Here is a 14,130-nt window from a genome sequence, read left to right as displayed (position 1 = left end):
GGGGGGGGGGGGGGGTAGAAGTGTTTAATTAAGCTGGTACAATGTGTTTTGGTTAAGATTAATAGAATAGATTTCCGGTTTAGATTAGTTTCGGTTTAATGTAAATTGTTGTATATAGATCAACATTGTAAAGTTAGTTAGTCAATTAATGAAAAAATGATTTCACAAAATCTCTTTGCTCATGAACTCTATTAGAGAGTGTGGTAACCGAAGGAGGAAGGAGGACTTGGGTTTAGATCGGTGAATGAAATGAATAAAACTTGTTAGCTAAGGTGGGATGGAGACTGCTTCATGATAAGGCGAGTCTTTAGGCTCGAGTATTTAATTAGCTCGAGTAATTACCAATACACTTATTCATAAGATAGTATACACCAATATAGATTATCCTTTTATTAATTCCCTAAAACCCAACTAGGTGAATATGAGAAAGATCTAACGATGGAAAGTCTTCTAACTGGTACCAAACGTGTGACACTTTTACACGAATTTGCATCTCCAAAGATGTGTTTGTATCCAATACAGCTCGTTTTATTCCAAATCAACCTAAATCCTACAGAGACTCAATAAATGACTAAAGGAATTAAAAAACATAGTTTGACTCAACAAAAGTTATAAAATAAGACAGAAAACAAAAACTAAAAACCGATTTAGATCTTTGCTTGTACCCAAACTAAAAAAAGCTTTAACCAAGAGAAGAGGTTTGAAACACGAGAACTCACATATTATCTTGGGATCATCCTCTTAACAAATGCCTGCAAACCACTATCACAAAGTTCATATCTAACTGCACTACATTGTACTTCGTCATAATCGTAGCAACATAAAATCCCGAGATCACAAGGAACTTTCTGAGAGTCAAAGGATTTTAACCTTTTAACATTATAAATGTTTGCGCTCTCACATACCATTTGTGGGTTGTTGTGAAGAGTCATTGGTCCTCCACTTTGAGAAGTGTAGGGTTTGATCTGAGAGAGATGATCTTCTTGGGGATCATGGGGAATGGTAAAATCATAAGGTTTTGGACTGAGAAATGGTTGATTAACACACCTTTGTTTGAACTGGTGACAGGGACATTGCCTACTGGTTATGCAGAGGTGTATGCTCATGATGTATGTCAAAATGGAACAAGTTGGGTACTTGGGTGCTAACACAAATATTATGCCTTATGTTCTAGAGTTTCTATGGTTACAACTTACGGTTATAGTGGTGGATAATGTTACAGGAGTCCATGATATAGGCTGTCATGGAGTTGCAGTTCTGATGAAAAGTTTTCACTTCAGCATATAATCTCTTAACTCTTGATCACTTACCAAGACAGAGATGGGGGAGCTTCTTTGATTGTATCTGGTGCGTAGTGACACTAGAGACAGTGTGAGTGTTTCTATAGTTAGTAGGAAACCAATCTATCATAACTAATACAAAGAGATATTGAAGACATTTGTGTGATATGGGTATATGTTCGGTTTGTAAAAGAGGTGTGGAGACCATAATTTATGTTCTAAGATATTTCCTAGCGATGATGGGGATTTGGCAAAGACTTGTTCCTACACGGCTTAGGGCCTCATTTGTTTTTAAGTCACTTTTGGAATGGATTTTTTTAAAATATGGGATGTAAGAGGGAATTGGAGAACACTGAGTGGGGTAACCCTGTTTGCTGTGGCATTTTGGTAAGGGATGAAAGTGGAGATGTGGGAATGTTTTTGGGGAGAATATAAAATGCAGGGCATGGTGAGGTTTCTTAAGGAGCTGGCTAGAGATGTGTCACTCGCACACTAAAGTCAGGGAGGAACAATAACGGATGTCGTGCGAGTGGAAATGATTACTAAATGAAAGACAAAAAACACTAAAAACATTATATATATCACTAACTCATTTAATTCGAATATAGATTATCTGCATCTGAAATGATAAATAAGAACTCATATAAGAAATGAGCTTAGCTCAACTCTCTCATGAAAGATTACAACTCATTTCAACACCCGCAGGTTTCAAATATCATCAACAACTGATGAGTCAGCTGCCACATTATTATTAACCTGAATAAAAGCAAACAATCGCGCATAGCGCAATAACTCACGTAGTAGATAAAATTATATTGTCTACAGACATTTCATGTAATACATGTTTATTCATAATACATCTTAACACTTAAGCAAGATGGCCATTGATGATGATGCTCTATTACACAAGTTGGCCATTGATGATGATGCTCTATTACACAAGTTGGCCATTGAGCCACCTTTTGAACAGGATAGAGGTCTCTTCTGGTAGATACTCAGACGTGTGTCCACATCCCTATAGTCAAAACGTTCAAATCAATTAGAAAACACTTTTTAATGTAATAAATGGAATAAAAATGTTGAGTCGAAATTAGTAAACTTGCCTTGACAGTAGCAAATGTCATCTTATTCGAATAAGTCCTCGTGTATCTGTCAAAATAATAATTTTACGTGAGTTGAATAAGTTTGTGATACAACGAGAAAATGAATGAACAAGAGAAACGTAAAACAATATATACCCAGCGATCTCATCGTTTATTCTCCAAGGCTGCCAGTCACGAGTGATGGAATAATTGAGAGATTTTATCCAGGCTTGAGTTGCAATGGTAGGCGACACCATATCATGATCACCACTGCTCACCATAAACAATCTTGTTACTATTGATTTATACGAGCTTTGGTTCTATATATAGAAGCTAAACCCAAATGTCATTTGTCATCAGCTTGGATTTAGGAATCAGAAAATTAAATTTAAACATAAATATAAAATGATTTAAGGAAATTTTATTTTTATGTAATATATGCCAAATTTTTATTGATGTATAGATGTAACCCCTAGGGGATGTAACTATTACCTGAAGATAAGAGACCGGTAGCCAATAATGCTGTTTTTCTTATGGTATGGTACACTGCTCCTAATGTCGTTCTCGTATGGTATCACATGATTTAATCGCAACCAGTCTTCTGTGGTCCCCTGTATTCATAGATTGTCCCAAATTTAGACTTTTTAAATTTTTTTTAGAATATGAAAATTGAGTATTGATCTTCAATTACGCTTGCTAATACCTTTTTGATATGAAGAGCTTCGCGAACGCTCTCTGTGTTGGCCCAACGTTCTTCGAGATAATACTTATAATACTGTATAGGTTGATATGATATATCATAAAAAATGACTTGTGTTTTTAAAAATAATTGTTGAAGCAAATCTCCTCTCATACTGTAAATAATTATTAGATTACTTACAAAGCAATCAGGTTCCATATTTTCTGGATCTAATTGCTCATCGCATTTTGGTAGCAATATATCATAAAAATTTATGTCGTCAGTCAACTGTAAATACCAAAAAAAACCTGAATTAGTGATGATATTTATTACCAGGAGAAAAATAAAATCGACCAAATATAAGAGTGCGTACCTTATTGAATTCTTCAACAAGTTTCAAACATTTTTTGCTACGTGGTGGATCCACATTGAAATAATTTCCGTTACATTCTCTCTTTAGTGACTGTAAAAGATAATGTTTCCAACATTGTTCGTAAGAAAATCAAGATATAAAAAAAAGACTAAACTCTGTAGTCACAAAATAGCGAACTAAGCATATGACATATAGTTCCTACCTCGTAGAGTTCATCAGAGATTAGTGACATTCCATGAGCAAATTGAACACGATAGTTTCGTTCAGTTGCATAATCTGTTACCGGGTTTCCGAGCACATAACCCTGTTTTTGGTAAGAAAATTGGAAGTGTTAGAGAATTGTATATACATAATATAAGAAGCAAATTATTATAAATATCATTTTACCTGTAGGTTTATAGGAGGCTTGCAACATATATAATTTTCTGCATCACAGTATCTATATTGTTAAAACATGTGAGAGAGAAAACATTTGATTGGTAAAAGTGAGCAAAAACATACCTTTTGAGATTTTCTCAACGAGGGCAGGAATAAGCATACCGGCATAAGCATTTCCAGTAGCGTAAAATGGATTGGACAAATATTGTGGATGCTTGCTTAGCCACTGTAATTATATATTTAAAAGAAACACCAATTAAAACGTTTTAACTGATGCGCTAAACCAATCACCTCCTCGGTATCGGTATCTATAAATAGACCAAAAGAATTGCACATACACAAGAGTTTTAATGAAACTTCATTTGTGTCAGTAGAGTTATCGTATAATATTAATAACCTTTTGAAGAAACTCATGGATTTTGTTAACTTCAATCGTGTCAGTAGAGTTATCAAGTGGAGTTTTTGATGAATATGAGAATCCAGATCCAACAGGCTGATCCAAGAATATTATGCTCGCCGCCTAAAAAAAAATGATCCCAAATTTAATAAAATCATTAAGAATATAGATCCTTGGGTCTGTACGTGATCAACATATGAACATATATACTTCCAGCTACCTTTGTCCATGAATATGTAGTTGATACCAAAGAGGGCACACTTCCATTGTAACGCTCGGTTTTCACAGTCAAAGGGCCTATATTGTTTCCCCAGTTTAAGCAAATCTTTGAAAATAATCCTTAAAGCAATACGAAAAAAGTTATTAGATTTACCAATCTCCATAAGAAGGCCAGACAGAGAAGAACTTCCAGGTGCTCCCTCTAACCATAGAAGGAGAGGGTCTTCTTCTGGATTATTCTCAGACTTGATGAAATAGTAAAACAGTTGATCTTCCTCTTTCTCACCAATACCAATGTACCTTCATTCAAATGAATGATTAATTACTAACTCCATACTCAAAACTAATTGTTACACAAGAGAGATTTAACAAACCCTGTTTCGAGTTCGAAAGGAAGAGGGCCTTCAAAACCGGGAAGAAACTTCACGATAGAGCCAGATTCAGCATGATGACACAAAACAAAAAGAAGCAGAAGCAGAAACTTTAATGTCATATTCATTTTCTCTTAGTTTCTATAGATTGTGTTCTCCAAGGAAACAAGGATCCTATATATATATAGTACATGAAGGGAGCTTTACAAGAATTGCACCTCATCGTTTGAAAACAAATAAAAATTTAACACGTGTTAGACTATTAATGTATATTAATCCCATTAATTTAATCTTACTTATGTTAAAAACATGAACGCATAAGAATCCCTACTACTATTAACATATAATTCAAAAAAATTCACGCGTTAATATATAATTCAAAAGCATAGCATCTTCTATGTCTAGCTTTGATCTAACTAATTCACCTGCAAACAATAAAAACCATTCGTTTTGATTTGAATACTATTTCAGCAAATAGTGATAATCATGATTCTGGAAATGAAGATCTTGGAGATGTACGTGTTAAAGCAGATAGGAGTTTTATGTGAATTTGTATAAATTTTCTTCGAGTTAAAACTTATTTACCATCATGTGTTATGTGAAAATTTCTTTCAAATTTTTCAATCAATACCATTTAAATTAGCTCGTTTTAAATCAAATTGAATCAATTTTTTTATTATATAGAAGTTTGTTGCTTGAAGAGCCAGGTGAAGAAGAGGAAGAAATTGGATTGGATTGTTTACGGTTCGGGTTTAAAAATTGGTTTCATTTTAGATTTATCTCGGTTTATATCGGGTTTGGTTCATTTTACCGTCTAAACTCAGAAAATTGGAGAAATATCGATTTGAGGAGAAACATGATTAGAAGTTTAGAACTTATGATTCAGGGAGACAAATGACAAGGTTGAAGTTATGCATAGATCTTGTACGTTTTCATAATTCTAAGGGGAGAAATAGAACGTCAATCCACTCTTAGAAGAAGGATTTATAAAATTTGATGAAATTTAGATTTGGAGAGATTTGAGTTTTTTTTTTTTTTTGGTATTATATATGGGTTAAATTGGTTATTTATTTTTTATTTTATTTTGGTTTTAGAAATGATTGGTGATTTGAGGAGATTTTAATATCATACTTCATGAAAATTTGTGGATATTTTCATACCGTCTTTGTTTCGCAAAGTTTAAACCGTTAAAAAAACTCATAGGGTGGAACGTAATTAACACAACTCACATGTGACACACCATAACAAAACAAAACGACGAGAGAAAGAGATGTTTTTGTTTTACGTACACAACCAATCTTCATGCCAGAACAAACAAGGTCTCTCAGTGTCAGAGAACCTCAATGCCAATCATGAACACAAGCATGAACCTTTATGACGAAGATATGAACAACTGCAGTAACTTGCTCTCCTTGGCGAATACAGTTAATACAAACTTACACAGAAAATTCCTAGTTGTTTTAACGCAACTAACTTTAGAAAATTGTAAGGCAATCTTTGTATTTCACATTATTTCTTACCATTTCTTTATGTCATAGAAATTAAGGAATATTAGCAATTACAACAGCCACAAAGGCATTCTTAGCAATCGAATAACATGCCTAAGAAAGAGCGAAAATGTCGAATATCACCTTGTGAATTTCTAAAGAATTAAATAGTTTAACTAGGTTGTGGCAATCCGAGAAGATTTGGAGCGCCTCCACGTCTTGGTCCAATGCGTATTATATAACTTCTCTCATTTCCTAAGCTTCTGCCTCCATAGCCGGCTAACAGTAGTCGGTAACTATAACATTTTTGTTTACATAAAACCTAAGGAATAAAAATTCCTTGATTTGGATATGACTCGTTGAGGGATGGCAAAAAGTTAACCACCCTCGAGAAAAAAATATGTTTCCGGCACCATCCAAAGGAAAAAGAGTGCGACTTCCATGAATGCCAATGGTGATGCAGAAGATCAATTCAAGGATAAGGCCTCTGCTGCTTCATATATTGTCGGCTGAGACGATACGAAATCTCTGTTTTCGACAAAAAGAGACCAATATTATTGAACGGTGATGCAGAGGATAAATTAGAGGAAGATACTCATTGCTTCATTGTCTATCTGCCTTCTTCCTTGCTTCCTAGGTTATTTCTAGCGAATGTTTTATTCTTTATTTTATTGAATGTTTTATGTAAATCTCCAAAAATCAGTTCAATATTTTTTTAAAATAAATTCTTATGTTTTCAATAACAGTGGATTTGATATATGATTTTTATTTTGAATCATTTTACATAAATATCAAGTTCAATAACATAGGATTTGAGAAGATATAAATATATAAACTGAATAACAGGTGAATTAAAAAAAAAAATCACATCTTATAAAATCCTTATTTCATGGTCCAATGTATATTGATTATTGGTAAGGTACGTATGTTGGTTTTATGACATTTCATATGTTTAAATTGATTTCGTATACGAGTTATGTCATATTCTTGTTTTTTTCATTGTTAATTTAATGACTAGAGACATATGACGGAAAAAAAAATGACTAAAGAGTAAAGACATATAGAAGCGGAAGCAGAAATTATCAAACCGGTCTCTCTTAATTTCTAAATAATTAACCCCATAAGGTTACTAGAAATTTTAGTGGTGGTTTAGTAGTTTTTATTTGAGAAAGAATTGTCTTCTTGGTCGCAATTAAGGATTAATTCCTTTTAAACACAACACTAAATCATTCTATTTGGCCAGTCGAAATAATGTCATACTCTAGGTCTTTTAGAGAAGCCATAGAGTGGACTACTCGAACGATTACACACACTCACTCTAAAAGATTAATTGGGTGGTGAAAAGCCTGACTCACCCCTATTATTATTATTATTATTATTATTATTATTATTATTATTATTATTATTATTATTATTATTATATATATATTAGATGACTATATGTGCTACTACAGGGTTTGAATTTTTTTCTGCAAAAATTGTGTAATTGTATATCTTTTATATATTGAAATAATTTTAATTTTTTATTAGTTTTTAAACAATTTCATCATATAATCTTAACATTATTAGAAAATGATTTCATCATATAATCTTAACTTAAAGTCATGGTTTTATTTTGTTGAAGGTTAGTTTTGTTCTCAAAAATATTCTAGCAACAATTAATACTACCAGAATATTATTTAATATTAATGTTGAATAATTTAATAAAATAAGATTAATTCAATATATATGTGATATGTCCCGATAAAGAAACTTCTGTTGTTAAAAAAATCAGATGTTAAAAAAAAAAAAAAAAAAAAACTTTCTGTTGAGTTGTTCACTTGTTTTTGGGTGGACCACTTCCTTTTCCCCGAGAAAAAAACAGGAGTTGGTCACTGGTCTGAGTCTCACAATTTGTCCATGCCGCTGGACCAATTTGTCCATGTCGCTGGTCCCTTACAATTTGTCTATGTTGCTGGTCCGTGATTGAATATTATTGAAATTTGGAATTTATTGAAATTTTGAATTCGATGAAATATGAAAATTTCATTGGCTTCAGAAATTTGCAACAGCTAATCAAATCTATCAAAACCTAGTCTCCATTAGCTTAGCTCCACAAAAATCTTCGTGATATCCTATCTCTATCCTCTGGTTTTCAAGTTATCTGGTTCTTTTGCTGTCCCATGAAGTGACAACCGTTTGGCTGACAACTTAGCAAAATCTAGCCTTTTATCTTTAACGTTATCCTTTACCCCAATAAAACAAAAAAAAAAAAATACTCGCTGGTCCCTGATAGAAATTAACTTTTTATGCGTTAGTTGTAGGTCTGATTTGGTGTTTGTGAGGCTTATGAAGCTATGTTGGGATCATCTCCTTCTATTTTCGTTTTTCATTTATTAGGGATAAGTTTCTCTTTCTCCACTAATTAAGTTACTGTTGGTTTTTTTCTTGTTAAAGAAGTTACTGTTAGTTAAAAAGTTACTGTTAGTTTTTTTTCTTGTTAAAGAAGTTACTATTAGTTAAATAGCTTTAGATAACAAAACTTTTAAAGCTTTCCAGGTGATGATAATAATTAAGAAAAACTGAAAAGTATATAATTAGGTGTTATGCAAAAAACCCCTCTAAACAATTTGTTTTCTTACAAGTTTACCCTTCAGTTAAACAAATGCAAGTCAATACTATTAACTAAAAAATCACTGCAATTTATATTGTGGTTACGTTAAAAGGTAACATTGCAAAACCCTAGATCTAAAGCCACGCCGCCTGAGATTGGTTTGCCTCTCCGCCGCCCAAAGCTTTCGTCGGCGGTGTGAGAGGGCTCTGGTCCTTCCTCTCTAGCTTTTCTCTTTCAGTTGTAGTAATAAGGTGACTCTCTCTCTACCGCTCCGGCCGTGCGGATGCGGCGGCTAACGCCTCAGAGGGAGATCTCGGCTCGCTCCCCTCTCTGGGAGACTGGTGGTGGTTTGAAGCTGTTTCAAGCGGCCTCTACGCAGCCTCATGGGGTCGGATTTGCGCCCTCCATGCTCTCCCTAACTATCATGCCAGAGTTCATAGCTGACCGGAGGTTCATCGGTGGAGGCGGGTCTTAGAGTCTACCGGTTTGTTGGGAAGGCTTCTGGGTGTGTTGGTAGCCGAGATTTGAGGACATCCTCAAAACCGAAGTCCTCTAGAGCTTCTTCAACTCTCTGGTCTCAATCCGGCAAAGAAGTGCGACATCAAGGCGGAAGCTTGGCCAATCCGGAATTACACCATGAGGTGAAGATATGTTAATATGTGCTCTAATCTCTTATCTATAGGTGATTATCATTCTGGTTATTGTGTTCGGAGAAGCCTCTGTTTTTGCTGGTTTTGCTTCGCGACTCTTGGTCGGGTCAGTCGGACGATTTGTCCGTTATTGATTAGGACTGGAACAATGAAAGTTGGAGAAATCAAGTTTTCCTGATGATGCGCCTCTGGGTGCTGATGCTATTGGGCAAGTTCTTCACGCCGATCATGCGGTTCTACTAGCTTGAAATTGCTTTGTTCTTCAGTATAGGATTTGGTTTTCTTTGAATTAGTAGTTGTTTTCGTGTCATAGGGTCAATTTAGATGGTTTAAGAGATGATTTCACATCGAGTAGTGGTGTGTGATCTATCTCATTGTGGTTAAAAAAATGCAATGGTTATCGGTTAGGTAACGTTGGATCCGCCTAGTGTTCCAGGGTTGTACTTGATCAACCATTGCATTTGGTCCAAGTCTATAGAGATAAAATGTAATGTGCCTTTGATTTGGTTTGTACGATTTGGCTAATGAAAATTGATGTTGAGCCAAAAAAAAAAACTAAAAAATCACTGCTATATACAGTGAAGGGTTATGTAGCGGTGACTTTTGAGTTATATTATTGACTTGCATTTTTCTGAATTGAAGGGTAAATTATTTGAATTTATCATTAAAAGAAAAATATTGTTTTTAAAAGAAAAAAAAATTGGTAGTTATTAAAGAAGAGGATAAAAATATATGTTTTATTAAAAATTTTGTATTATAATAGTATGTTTGTAAACAGAGTATTCGTTTTGTTTCTGTTTGATTCACTTAGGTGTTGTTCGATTGCACTAGTTGTAAAAGTTTTATGGCCCATGTTAAATTTATAATTTTTGTATTGTAAGTTTGTTTCTTAAATAACTGATATTTAATTAAGCAATAATACTGTCTACAAACATTTCATGTAGGTTATACATTTTCCCTAGTTAAAAGGGCATGAGGCTCTATTACAAAAGTTGGCCACTGAGCCACATTTTGAACACGACAGAGGTCTCTTCTGGTAGATACTCTGGCGTGTGTCCACATCCCTATAGTCAAAACGTTCAAAACAATCAGAAAACAATTTTTAATGTAAACAATGGAAATAAAAATATTGAGTTGATGAAACTAGTAAACTTGCTTTGACAGTAGCAAATGTCATCTTGTTGGAATAAGTTCTCGCGTATCTGTCAAAAGAATGATTTTACGTGAGTGTAATAAGTTTGTGATACGATAAGAATATGGATGAACAAGAGAAACGTAAAACAATACATACCCAGCGATTTGATTGTTTATCATCCAAGGCTTCCAGTCGTGAGTGATCGAATAATTGAGAGAATTTATCCAGGCTTGAGTTCCAATGGAAGGCAACGCCATATCATGATCACCACTGTTCACCAGAAACAATTTTGAAAATGTGCATCATATCAAATATATATCTTGTATTAAAAATAATTTCAATATTTTGCAAAAGCAAGTAATCAAAGATTCATTCTGATAAGCTTATTTATTTTACAAGTTTTTTTTGCCTTAACATTTATGACTAGCTATATGCATTGAATTTTTAGAAAATAGAACATAAATAAAACTATATTAATATTCTCATCAGTTAATCAAATTGTTTTAATAAACTCATTAGGTTTTTCAAGTGTTTGTGTTTTCACTTATAAGTTAAATACACTATACACTAATAGATACAAACTTTACCTAGTTAAATAATCTTAAAGTTTAAGAATACTCTATGACTGGGTTTAAGCTGATCCGTCGGTTCAACCTCTCATTCGCAGAGTTTAGCTGAGTTTTAATGGTTCATCGATTTAACTATTACCTGAAGATAAGAGACCGGTAGCCGTTAAGGCTGTTTTTCATATGGTATGGTATACTATTGCTTTTAATGTCTTGATCGTATGGTATTCTACGATTAAATCGCACCCATTCTCTTTTGCTCCCCTATATTCATAGATTGTCCCAAAAATTTATAAAGATACTTGATAATATGGCAATTGAATAATGATCTTCAATTAAGGCTTGCAAATACCTTTTTGATATGAAGAGCTTTGCGAACGCTCTCTGTGTTGGCCCATCGTTCTTCGAGATGATACTTGTAATACTGTAAATGTTTATTTGAAATAATTACGTACTGAAGAAAATCTCCACCCATACTATACATATGTGGTTCGTTTATTTTAATTAGATTCGAAGTTAGGACTTTGGTCATAGAGTAGTTACAAAATTTGTTAGAGTAAGTAATATAATTTTATCATACTTGTTGCGTAAACTATCTTCGCTTTTTTTGTTTCCTATTAGTTTGTGATCGATTAACGAAAACATTTGATAGAATAAAAGCGAAAACAGATAAAATCAATATTATTACTTACATAGCAATCAGGAGATATATTTTGTGTATCTGCTGGGTCCTCGCAATCTGGTATCAATGGATTATATATATTTAGGTCGTCAATGCACTGTAAATACCAAAAAAAAAACTGAATTAGTCATGAGAAGCCGCGTGGATCTTCCGCTTATAAATAGGAATCAATCGTCTTCATTTTTTTTTTCTCTTCTCATGTTTAGTGAATTATTTCGTTTGCATTCATGCCCAATTTTGCCGCCGCGGTAACAGAGTGTATACCAAATGGAATTCTTCAACAAGCTCCAAACATTTTGTGTTACTTGGATCCACATTGAAATAATTTCCTTTGCAAAATCTCTTCATTGACTGTAAAATAATGTTTTGAACGTTTGTTATATTTTTAGGCTTTGAAATTTAGTAAAGTTAAAAACAGAAATATTAAAAAGACAAAATAACAAATTAAGCATGCATGGTATATAATTCATACCGTGTAGAGTTCATCAGAGATAAGTGACATTCCATGAGCAAATGGAATACGAGAGTTTTGTTCAATGTCATAATGTGTCATTGGGTTTCCGAGCACATAACCCTGTTTTTGGAAAGAAAATTGAAAGTGTTGGAGAATATTATGTACAACATAATATAAGAAGCAGTTATTAAATATCATTTACCTGTATATTTATAGGAGGGTTGCAACATATATAATTTCCTGTATTACAGTAACTACATTGTTAAAACATGCATGAGAGAGAGAAAACATTTTGATTACTTGAACGAGGGGCCAGAGTATGGTAAAAGTGTATATGTTGATATGATTAAAAACATACCTTCTGAGATTTTGTCAACGAGGGCCGGAACAATCATACCGGCATAAGAACTTCCAGTAGCATAAAATGGATTGGACAAATATTGTGGATGCTTGCTTAGCCACTGTAATAATATATTGATGCGCTAAACCAATCACCTCAAGCTCGATTGAAATATAAAATAAGAATGTGTAAAGCTTAAAATCACTTAGAAAATAATCTCGGTTAAGTCTACATCTCACTGGAATCGGTATCTCGGACAAGAGCTTAAATTAATAACGAAAAATGTTATTATAAAAAAAAAATCTGGTTTGATTGAAAAAAAAAAAAAAAAAATCTTTTTCTTATAACCTTTTGAAGAAACTCATATATGATGTTAACTTCATTTGCGTCAGTAGTTTTATTAAGTGGAGTTCTTGAATATGAGAAGCCAGCTCCAACAGGCTGATCCAAGAATATTATGCTCGCCATCTAAAAAAATGATCCCAAATTTAATAAAATAATTAATAATAGATCCTTGGGTTTGTACGTGATCGACATATGAGCATACTTCTAGCTACCTTTGTCCATGAATATGTAGTTGATACCAAAGAAGGGACAGTTCCATTATAAACCTCGGACTTCAAATTCAAAGGGCCTATATTTTTCCCCCCACTTTCAGCAAATCTTTAAAAATAATCCTTAGAGCAATACGAAAAAAATAAACCGTAGAGATTTACCAATCTCCATAAGAAGGCCATTGAGAGAAGAACTTCCAGGTCCTCCCTCTAACCATAGAAGAAGAGGGTCTTCTTCTGGATTATTCTCAGACTTGATGAAATAGTAAAACAGTTGCTCTTCCTCTTTCTTACCAATACCAATGTACCTTCATTCAGAAGAATGATTAATTACTAACTCCAAACTCAAAACACATTGTTACACAAGAGAGATTTTAACAAACCCGGTTTCAAGTTCGAAAGGAAGAGGGCCTTCAAAACCGGGAAGAAACTTGACGAGAGAGCCAGATTCAGCATGATAACTCATGACAAATAGAAGCAGAAGCAGAAATTTTGGTGTTAAATTCATTTTCTTTTAGTTTCTAAAGACTGTGTTCTCCAAGGAAACAAGCATCTTTATTATAATAACCAATAACAGAGGTTTTGTGAAATGCGAGGTCACTTGTCACTCCACGTTGGTAGTCATAATTTTTAGGACCATATATCTCCAATTCGATTTTTCAGTCAGTATCTACTGATTTTATTGATAAGGTACGTACGTCGCTTTCGTGACCTTTCATTTATTTTTAATTGATCTTTTACATGTTGTGTCTCTTTTTTTTTGGTATCAATGTACAAATTTATACAATTTCGCAAATTTTTGACAAAAAGTTCATAAAAAACAAAAAGAAGAAAACACAAAAATTACATAAACCACCAAAAATTACAACACAACATAAACAGAAAACAGG

General features: G+C 33.5%; 3 protein-coding genes across 6 annotated transcripts in view; 1 reads left to right on the top strand and 2 right to left on the bottom strand.

Annotated features, from left to right (window-relative positions):
- The window catches only part of LOC109125498, a 6,052-nt gene extending 4,276 nt beyond the window's left edge, over positions 1-1,776 (top strand). The window contains exons 8-11 of the mRNA XM_019227158.1: positions 927-1,002; positions 1,069-1,133; positions 1,617-1,667; positions 1,723-1,776. Of these exons, the coding sequence (XP_019082703.1) occupies positions 927-1,002; positions 1,069-1,133; positions 1,617-1,667; positions 1,723-1,776 (246 nt within the window). The remainder of the gene's footprint in view (positions 1-926; positions 1,003-1,068; positions 1,134-1,616; positions 1,668-1,722) is intronic.
- Positions 1,920-4,949, bottom strand: LOC104702832 (serine carboxypeptidase-like 9). The gene is made up of 14 exons (XM_010418752.2): positions 4,783-4,949; positions 4,563-4,708; positions 4,410-4,486; positions 4,190-4,312; positions 3,916-4,018; positions 3,802-3,839; positions 3,617-3,718; positions 3,415-3,504; positions 3,243-3,329; positions 3,066-3,137; positions 2,855-2,973; positions 2,519-2,632; positions 2,384-2,429; positions 1,920-2,295 (listed from the first exon to the last, which is right to left on the bottom strand). Exons 1-14 carry the CDS (start codon positions 4,905-4,907, stop codon positions 2,215-2,217), a joined length of 1,323 nt encoding a protein of 440 aa, XP_010417054.1. The 5' UTR covers positions 4,908-4,949; the 3' UTR covers positions 1,920-2,214.
- Positions 10,432-13,862, bottom strand: LOC104702829 (serine carboxypeptidase-like 9). 4 transcript variants are annotated; one of them, XM_019228182.1, is made up of 14 exons: positions 13,624-13,862; positions 13,403-13,548; positions 13,244-13,320; positions 13,035-13,154; positions 12,705-12,807; positions 12,549-12,586; positions 12,365-12,466; positions 12,157-12,243; positions 11,903-11,989; positions 11,563-11,634; positions 11,353-11,474; positions 10,801-10,914; positions 10,661-10,711; positions 10,432-10,570 (listed from the first exon to the last, which is right to left on the bottom strand). In XM_019228182.1, the coding sequence occupies exons 1-14, from the start codon at positions 13,746-13,748 to the stop codon at positions 10,468-10,470; spliced, it is 1,347 nt and encodes a 448-aa protein (XP_019083727.1). In that variant the 5' UTR covers positions 13,749-13,862; the 3' UTR covers positions 10,432-10,467. The 4 variants fall into 4 exon arrangements, with proteins under 4 accessions (XP_019083727.1, XP_010417053.1, XP_019083725.1 ...); XM_010418751.2 differs by having other exon boundaries at positions 10,432-10,573; positions 10,666-10,711; XM_019228180.1 differs by lacking the exons at positions 13,244-13,320; positions 13,624-13,862 and having other exon boundaries at positions 10,432-10,573; positions 10,666-10,711; positions 13,403-13,517.

The sequence above is a fragment of the Camelina sativa genome, chromosome 7 (genome assembly GCF_000633955.1).
Source record: "Camelina sativa cultivar DH55 chromosome 7, Cs, whole genome shotgun sequence".
NCBI lineage: Eukaryota > Viridiplantae > Streptophyta > Magnoliopsida > Brassicales > Brassicaceae > Camelina > Camelina sativa.
The sequence above is the reverse complement of the archived record's forward strand: the minus strand, read 5'-3'. Positions and strand labels throughout refer to the sequence as shown.